Source organism: Oncorhynchus clarkii, chromosome 9 (assembly GCF_045791955.1).
Source record: "Oncorhynchus clarkii lewisi isolate Uvic-CL-2024 chromosome 9, UVic_Ocla_1.0, whole genome shotgun sequence".
NCBI lineage: Eukaryota > Metazoa > Chordata > Actinopteri > Salmoniformes > Salmonidae > Oncorhynchus > Oncorhynchus clarkii.
In genome coordinates this window covers 54660657-54670567 of record NC_092155.1, presented here as the reverse complement: position 1 = coordinate 54670567, position 9911 = coordinate 54660657, and the positions used below count along the sequence as shown (strand labels likewise).

Here is a 9911-nt window from a genome sequence, read left to right as displayed (position 1 = left end):
CCTCAACTGGAAGCTTCATTAAATAGTACCCGCAAAACACCAGTCTCAACGTCAACAGTGAAGAGGCGACTCCGGGATGCTGGCCTTCTAGGCCGAGTTCCTCTGTCCAGTGTCTGTGCTCTTTTGCCCATCTTAATCTTTTCTTTTTATTGGCCAGTCTGAGATATGGCTTTTTCTTTGCAACTCTGCCTGGAAGGCCAGCATCCCAGAGTCGCCTCTACACTGTTGACGTTGAGACTGGTGTTTTGCGGGTACTATTTAATGAAGCTTCCAGTTGAGGACTTGTGAGGCGTCTGTTTCTCAAACTAGACACTATAATGTACTTGTCGTAGCCTTTTAAAATGATAAACTTGGATTCGCTAACACAACGTGCCATTGGAACACAGGAGTGATGGTTGCTGATAATGGGCCTCCGTACACCCATGTAGATATTCCATACAAAATCAGCCGTTTCCAGTTACAACAGTAATTTACAACATTAACGAAGTGTACACTGTATTTCTGATCAATTTGATGTTATTTTAAAAATGGACAAAAAATGTTGCTTTTCTTTCAAAAACAATGACTTTTCTAAGTGACCCCAGACTTTTGAACGGTAGTGTATAAGTACCGTAATTGTACATTTCTCTAAAATAGACTTAAGTATAGGATAGGTACCAACAAAAGACGAAAGGAGATATAAAATGACAAGTCAGTCGAAACTAAAATGTAGGACACGGTTACCCCTGGCTTGAGGTGTTGGGTCTTTTCTGCATGGGATCTAGGCTACTACATTTAAAATATTTGTACCATTTCTAACCTGAGATGCAAAATGCTAGGATGTTGGCTTTCCACGCCTACAGAAAAATCAGAATAGAGGCAAGACCACAATGCTCAAAGCAGAGAATATGTTTACTACTATTACTATAATGCAATGGTTAGACAAGGAACACACATAGGTCTTATACTGACACTTAAACAGTGTGTGTATTATGACTTGTCAGAAGCCCAATTCTCAACAGCAGTATAAGGCCACATTCAAGAGTAATACTTTATTTGGTAAAAATTGGGCCTGAGGCCATTATCTCCAATCAAATTAAGGTAATGAAAAAGGCCACATGATTATCAGGAACAACTGGCAATGAAGCTGAAAGCCTCCAGAAACCTTCTCCTGATGATAGAGCAATTCCAGGATAGCAATTCCAGGATAGCAATGGCATTGGATAAATTCTCCTCTCGCCAATAGCAACACACAAATTGAATTTTGACATGTCTACATCAGCAATTAGCTACATTGTCAAAATAATATTTGTGAGGATGATTTGCTTTTACTTATGTATGAATAGAATATGAGGTTGGGGATAGATTGTTTCAGGGGTAAATTGGATTAATGCAATGACAAATCATATGAATGAAGTAGTATAATCACTAGTCAACTAGATTTTTTCCCTAATGCATATTGATTGATTGTAGTATAACTACAAGCAATGGTCTGTTGTGTCTCAACAGCGATATTACCACTTCATTGAGTGTTCTCCCAATGGGACGAAATAACTAACGACGACCTTCTCTTCTGAGCAACATCAAAACTACAGGGAGAATAATAAAGTAGGGATGCACTGATACCTACACCAGACGTAGAACATAACGACATTGACACTTCCCACATCTTGACCAGACCACTCTCAACATCTAAAAATGCAATGACAGACACTCACCTGATAAAGGAGTACTCACTCAAATAACAAAGACTAGAACAAAAACAATAAAATTAAAGTAAACTTATCCCCTTTATAAATTGCACACAATTACACTACCATAACAAGTCGTGTTACAAATAAACAACTATTTGCTTAAAATTAAAACGCAACACTGAACATGAACTTTGCACACAACCCCAATGAACTTATCAGTCCCCTCAAAATCGAACAACATGGACCAAACCCAAAAGCAATGTGCAATCTCGCATTCGATGGCAAGTTAGTCTCTCCTCTCATCCTTCTTGTTAAAAGTATATCCATGCTAGGTTAGCCCATTCCCCGCTATGATACTCCAATACTGACTTAGACCTGCCAAACCATCATAACTAAAAAACCCAATGGTAAACCAACATGGCTGACAAAGGCAATAGACGAGTGTTGTTAACGTCACAGTCCAAGTGGTAAACTCTCCATAGACATTCTTCATAGTTTAGGCCACTTCAAGTGACCGTCGATCCTTGAGCAAAATATCCATCACAACCTGTGCATTGGAGAGAAGGGTTGAGTTTTGTGAGGTATTTTTCAATAGACAACCTATATAAGCGGAAACCAATGTATGTCTGGATTCATGGAGGGATGGGCAATGTACATTTGAGTACGGATTGATTATAATATAAGTCAATACTATACTGTGCCATACACCACACTATAAACGTTGTGCAGTCGTTAAGGTTCAAAATAACACCTTAAAGCTGTTTGCGAACAACGTCTTATTCTATAGGGTAAGGGATGCACTTCCTACCCTAACGTCTGTCTCAATGACAAGAGGAAAGGCTTGATATTTGTGAAGGCCAGGAGTGTGAACTGAGATTCAAACTGACATTCGTCTCGCTACATCTGGTGATGATGCGACCCCTCGTATACTTATAATCTTCATGATGTACACAAAACGGAGTGTGTTTCCCTCTATTTGGCGATTGTCATAATTAACAGGTTTGGTGTGAATTCCATTAAAACTCTCCCAAACAAATTCCATTCAATGATCGAAAAAATCCTCATAGAAAATAATGGTCCATTTTCTATCCACTTCCAGAATTTACACATTTTGAATGCGATTGACCCGAATCCTGGTGTTTAGAGTAGGAGTGCTAGTGAAAGCCTTTTGTCCTATATGTCCGTCCACCTGTCTGTTTGTCCGTCAGCACCAGGGCTCTCTCTGGGCGCGTCCCCGGGCAAGGCTGTCACTCCTCTGCCAGGCGCTCCTCATCAGAGCCAGGGCATCGCCACAATGCTTCTGCACCAACGGCTCTGACACCCTCCTACGAGGCAGACACACCTGGATCATCACAAGAAAATGAAAGAGGGGTGGGGGAAAAAAAGTGTGAGAAAGAGATTGAGAATGAGACACAGGAAATCATGTTATTGATATAATGCTTTTACCGTCACAGCAAATCCTTTCCTCTTCCATTCTTCTCTACCTTACCTGGAAAATGTCTCTCCAGACACTCTCTAGTGCCTCCAGCAGGCGGTCTCTCTCTTCACAGCCACTGAAGTACAGCACCCAGGGAGGCAGGAACTGAGCTCGGTCTGATGCAAAATCCTACACACAAAGAAAGAGAGATGGGAAGAGAATGTGAGGGAGAGGTCAAGACAAGAGACATAGAGAGGGAGAGAGTAGAGAGTGAAAGAAAGAGAAAAAGATAAAGGGAGAATGAAAGAATGTTAGAGAAAAAGAGTATGGGGCAAGATCAATATAGTCAACTCCAATACCTGTCAATGCCTTTCTAATTTCCCCTCAGGGATTAACAGTAATATTTAATTGAGAAGAAAAATGGATGGGATGCGCATCTTTCCAGTTTGAAGGTTAAGGTGTTAGTTGATAATCAAAACAGGAGGACCCAAGGCATTCTTTATATAATTTGAGAAACAGGAAAAAGTATCTGCACATTTCCAGTCAGATGCAAATGTATTTTAATAGTAGCTGAGCTTTCAGTCAGTCGACCTTCATGATAGCTCATCTACTTTTAAAATACATTTCCATCGGACTGGAAGTATGCAGAGACTTTTTCCTGTTTCTCCAGTTTAGCATTTTGCCTCCAGCACCTTTACTAATCGTTTTTGGGTGTGCGGTAGGTAGATTCAGCCTATTATCTACAATATTCTTCATATAAATAAAATGCCTTTATAGTGGTGGCATGTTCAATAGAACAAATTCAATTTGTTCTGAGAATTTAATTGAGACACAGAAAGAAAAGACTAGAGAGCACAGGAAAGTGAGGACAACCGTCATTTGGTCAGAGGTTAGGCAGGCGTGAGGTCACTCACAACAACACAATACTCCTTGTCATCCTCCAGGCTGACAGAACTAATGTCAGAGAGCTCAGCTCCGCCCAGTGAGCGGAAGAAGCTGGTCTGGCAGTCCTGGTGGCATGTCAGCAGCTCCCTGTCCGTCACCACCAGGCAGCAGGGGATACACGGCGTGGGTGGCACTCCCTGGGGGATCACCTACAGTAACAGAGAGAGGGGTAAATAATGAAAGCATTTATATTGGGGGGGGGGGGGGTCATCTAGGGAAACCAGTCTAATATAATTCTAAAATACAGACATACAGTTGAAGTCAGAAGTTTACATACATTTAGGTTGGAGTCATTAAAACTTGTTTTTCAACAACTCCAGAAATGTTTTGTTAACAAACTATAGTTTTGGCAAGTCGGTTAGGACATCTACTTTGTGCACGACACAATACATTTTTCCAACAATTGCTAACAGACAGATTATTTCACTTACAACTCACTGTATCACAATTGAAGTGGGTCAGAAGTTTACATACACTAAGTTGACTGTGGCTGTAACTTGTTGACGCTACCCATCCCGGTAGTGGGATAATTGTCATCAGCAACCGCTGAATAGCATAGCGCCACAGTCAAATAATATTACTAAAAAATATTCATATTCATGAAATCACAAGTGCAATATAGGAAAACACAGCTTAGCCTTTTGTTAATCCACCTGTCGTCTCAGATTTGAAAATGATGCTTTACAGCGAAAGCAATCCAAGCGTTTGTGTAAGTTTATCGATAGCATAGAATAACATTATGTACACTAAGCATTAAGTAGCTAAGTCACAAAAATCGGAAAAGCAATCAAAAAAATAGTTTACCTTTGATGATCTCCGGATGTTTTCACTCAAGACACTCCCAGTTACACAACAAATGTTCCTTTTGTTCCATAAAGATTATTTTTATACCCAAAATACCGACGTTTGTTTGTCGCGTTATGTTCAGAAATCCGCAGGAAAGAGCGGTCACGACAACGCAAACGTATATTCCAAATAATATCCATTATGTCCACAGAAACATGTCAAATGTTTTTTATAATCAATCCTCATGTTGTTTTTAAAATATATTTTCGATAATATATCAACCGAGTGTGTAGGCTTTTCAATAACAGCGGGAGGAACAATGGCGGCTTTACTCAGTTGCGCAAAACTCACTCGGGGCCCCACATATCCACTTACGCAATGTGATCTTTCACGCTCATTTTTCAAAATAAAAGCCTGAAACTATGTCTAAAGACTGTTGACACCTTAGGGAAGCCATAGAAAAAGGAATCTGGTTGATATCCCTTTAAATGGAGGATAGGCATGCATAGGAACAGAGAGGTTTCAAAATAAGAGGCACTTCCTGATTGGATTTTACTCAGGCTTTGGCCTGCAATATCAGTTCTGTTATACTCACAGACAATATTTTTACAGTTTTGGAAACTTTAGAGTGTTTTATATCCTAATCTGACAATTATATGCATATTCTAGTTTCTGGGGCTGAGAAATAGGCAGTTTCAAATGGGTACGTTTTTTAGCCAAAAACGAAAATACTGCCCCCTACACGCAAAAGGTAAACAGCTTGGAAAATTCCAGAAAATGATGTCATGCTTTAGAAGCTTCTGATAGGCTAATTGACATCATTTGAGTCAACTGGAGGTGGTGTACCTGAGGATGTATTTCAAGGCCTACCTTCAAACTCAGTGCCTCTTTGCTTGACATCATGGGAAAATCAAAAGAAAATCATCCAAGACCTCAGAAAATAAATTGTAGACCTCCACAAGTCTGGTTCATCCTTGGGAGAAATTTCCAAACGCCTGATGGTACCACGTTCATCTGTACAAACAATGGTACACAAGTAAAAACACCGTGGGACAACGCAGCTGTCATACCGCTCAGGAAGGAGACGTGTTCTGTCTCCTAGAGATGAACGTACTTTGGTGTGAAAAGTGCATATCAATCTCAGAACAACAGCAAAGGACCTTGTGAAGATGCTGGAGGAAACAGGTACAAAAGTGTCTATATCCACAGTAAAACGAGTCCTATACCGACATAACCTGAAAGGCCGCTACGCAAGGAAGAAGCCACGGCTCCAAAACCACCATAAAAAAGCCAGACTACGGTTTGCAACTGCACATGGGGACAAAGATCGTACTTTTTGGAGAAATTTCCTCTGGTCTGATGAAACAAAAATAGAACTGTTTGGCCATAATGACCATCGTTATGTTTGGAGGAAAAAGGGGGAGACTTGCACTCCAAAGAACACCATCCCAACCGTGAAGCACGGGGATGGCAGCATCATGCTGTGGGGGTGCTTTGCTGCAGGAGGGACTGGTGCACTTCACAAAATAGATGAAATCATGAGGAAGGAACATTATGTGGATATATTGTAGCAACATCTCAAGGCATCCGTCAGCAAGTTAAAGCTTGGTCGCAAATGGACAATGACTCCATGCATACTTCCAAAGTTGTGGCAAAATGGCTTAAGGACAACAAAGTCAAGGTATTGGAGTGGCCATCACAAAGCCTTGACCTCAATCCCATAGAAAATTTGTGGGCAGAACTGAAAAAGAGTGCGTGAGTAAGGAGGCCTTACAAACCTGACTCAGATACACCAGCTATGTCAGGAGGAATGGGACAAAATTCACCCAACTTATTGTGGGAAGCTTGTGGAAGGCTACCCGAAATGTTTGACCCAAGTTACACAATTTAAAGGCAATGCTATCAAATACTAATTGAGTGTATGTAAACTTCTGACCCACTGGGAATGTGATGAAAGAAATAAAAGCTGAAATAAATCACTCTACTATTATTCTGACATCTCACATTGTTAAAATAAAGTGGTGATCCTAACTGACCTAAAACAGGGAATTTTTACTAGGATTAAAGGTCAGGAATTGTGAAAAACTGAGTTTAAATGTATTTGGCTAAGGTGTATGTAAACTTCTGACTTCAACTGTATTTAGACTATGTACTTAAGAGCTACTGATAAACAAAATAAAAATAATCTGGAATTCAAGATTTAAAATCATGGAAAGATCCCTTTTCTGCAGTGAACCATCGATTTAATCTGGAGGAACTGTACTCAAAAGGTGGGAGAGAAGTAACGACATGATGTGGTCATCCTGTCTGGGTTGGCGCCCCCCCTTGGGTTGTGCTATGGCGAAGATCTTTGTGGGCTATACTCAGCCTTGTCTCAGGATGGTAAGTTGGTGGTTGAAGATATCCCTCTAGTGGTGTGGGGGCTGTGCTTTGGCAAAGTGGGTGGGGTTATATCCTTCCTGTTTGGCCCTGTCCGGGGGTGTCCTCGGATGGGGCCACAGTGTCTCCTGACCCCTCCTGTCTCAGCCTCCAGTATTTATGCTGCAGTAGTTTATGTGTCGGGGGGCTAGGGTCAGTTTTTTATACCTGGAGTACTTCTCCTGTCCTATTCGGTGTCCTGTGTGAATTTAAGTGTGCTTTCTCTAATTCTCTCTTTCTTTCTCTCTCTCGGAGGACCTGAGCCCTAGGACCATGCCCCAGGACTACCTGACATGATGACTCCTTGCTGTCCCCAGTCCACCTGGCCGTGCTGCTGCTCCAGTTTCAACTGTTCTGCCTAATTATTATTCGACCATGCTGGTCATTTATGAACATTTGAACATCTTGGCCATGTTCTGTTATAATCTCCACCCGGCACAGCCAGAAGAGGACTGGCCACCCCACATAGCCTGGTTCCTCTCTAGGTTTCTTCCTAGGTTTTGGCCTTTCTAGGGAGTTTTTCCTAGCCACCGTGCTTCTACACCTGCATTGCTTGCTGTTTGGGGTTTTAGGCTGGGTTTCTGTACAGCACTTTGAGATATCAGCTGATGTACGAAGGGCTATATAAATAAATTTGATTTGACATGGTGTGCATACAAAGGTTTTGAATACTACTAGGGTATTCTGCTCCTCATGCCAAAAACATGGTAAAATCTGCATGTATAGCCATGCATGGTCACTAATTTTCCCACAGGGCTGTGAGCAAAGCCAAGCAGCCATGAGGCGAGTTTTAAACATGTGCTGGGAAGTATGTAGGTGATATGTGAGTGTGTGTGTATACACGGCGTGTGTGAGTCAAAGTGCATCTGTGTCAGAGTGCAGCGTGTGTGTCCTCACCCCTTTGGAGACTGACTGGCAGAGCACCAGCATCCAGTCGGACATGTCTCCCTCATTGTCAGCGCTCAGCACCAGAGGAGGCCGCTCTGTGAGGATCACCTGGAAGGCATGAGGCAGCTCTGTGCTGTTGGAGCGCCGGCAACCTCCGCAGTGCTCACCCCTCGATTAAGAAAAAGAGAGAGTACACATAGATCAAACAACAATTAAAAGATGAAGTCAACCATAGCCTACTATTTCCAATTAAATAAGAGAGGGTAAAACATTTTATTTTCATAGCAATAGATGTAGTATCTATGGGTATTTCCTAAACAATGACTTCGGATGATTCAGCAAAATAAGTGTGATCAACTATGTTTGAACCCAGTCCACTTGTTCTAACCACTTGACCCATAAAAGCTCTAGCCACAAATCCATTCTCTTGAGAAAATTACCCCACCATAAACAGACACAGCACACATGATTATGAACAGTAACACAGTATGACTTACCCCATAGTGATGGACATCAGTGGTGTCGTATCACTCTTTTCTGTATACTGGTACAGATTCCCATTGCTGAACAAGAGGATCACATTATTGAAATATATTATTGTATGTAATGTATGAAAGAGCTATTCATATGACATGTATGATTAGCATTATATTATTACATTTAATATTGCAGTTTCATTAAAATAAGAACAACATGTTAAATGGTTATTGTAGCCACACTTCAACCTGTTAAAGTAAAGTTACACAACATTCTATTACAAATGTAAGGGGCAGATATGTAAAATCGGTAACACCTAAAGCATTCAGTTATAATGCTTTATTACTTGTTTTAAGCATGTATGAGCCTTTATAATGTCTAATAACAAGCTGTTGTCTTGTGGCGGAGGAATCAGAATTAGTGTGGTAACATAGATAAATAAGATGTTTTATTTATCTAATATGCTTATGTGAGATACTTGTCATTAGAATGTATCCTTTTGGACTATAGTGTTGGCAGTTGCATTTTTTTTAAAGCTGAGGCTCAGTCATTTGGGGCCCAGAGAGGGGAGAGGTCAGGATTGTCTTTTACATGTCTCTGGTGCTATGCAGAATATCAGAAAGGGAAGAGGACAGGATGGGACTTTGTCTTCATATGTGAATGTATCTGTTAAACCATGTGAAGAGATGGCATGATTAAGGGGGGAACCAATTAATTGATTCCACAATGTATGTGTGCAAGTCACTCCCCTCAGTGAGCTTGTCCAGGAGTGGGGAGAAGAGGGGGTTTACTTGAGATGGGAGTATAAAGAGTTGACAATTGAGAATAATTGACAATTCAATTATGCCTTGGATGAGGTAATGTTTTGGTACTATGACGTACCAGGAACGAGATTAGAAACTCGTTTTAGAAACCAAACTGAGCGATAATTTATAGCGAATGCAATCTGGCTAAGGGATACTCCTTTCTCAAGTAAAAGGCCCTTTGTGAAGAGATCCTAAGATCTGTGGTTTGTCATGTAAGTTGAGAGGGGTGTATCTTTGCTATAAATTGCCATTATCTCAATTGCCATTATGTTGGGACTCTCAACAATTAATTATAGATAGTGAGTTGTTGAAAGTCAAAGGGTTATTGTAAAGCTCATATTATTAAAGATGAAGTTTAAGTATAACTCTGACTGGTGTGTGGTTTGTAACTCTCCTCATTTGGTAATACAGGACATTTCCACAACAGTCTACATACTGCTTGTTGGTATTTGGCCTTTTACTCTTAATAACTATTTAATCAAACTGTATTGAAACTAAATT

General features: G+C 40.8%; 1 protein-coding gene across 2 annotated transcripts in view; it reads right to left on the bottom strand.

Annotated features, from left to right (window-relative positions):
- Window positions 1–873: 873 nt before the first annotated feature.
- Window positions 874–9911, bottom strand: part of LOC139416584 (pleckstrin homology domain-containing family M member 2-like) — a 53378-nt gene continuing 44340 nt past the window's right edge. Inside the window, exons 16-21 of one of the 2 annotated variants that reach the window (XM_071165421.1) lie at window positions 8625–8690; window positions 8137–8296; window positions 4005–4184; window positions 3163–3279; window positions 2863–3015; window positions 874–2220 (exon numbers count right to left, since the gene is read on the bottom strand). In XM_071165421.1, coding sequence (XP_071021522.1) covers window positions 2878–3015; window positions 3163–3279; window positions 4005–4184; window positions 8137–8296; window positions 8625–8690 — 661 coding nt within the window. In that variant the 3' untranslated portion in view covers window positions 874–2220; window positions 2863–2877. Of the gene's footprint in view, window positions 3016–3162; window positions 3280–4004; window positions 4185–8136; window positions 8297–8624; window positions 8691–9911 lie in introns of both variants that reach the window. The other variant, XM_071165420.1, reaches the window with a different exon arrangement.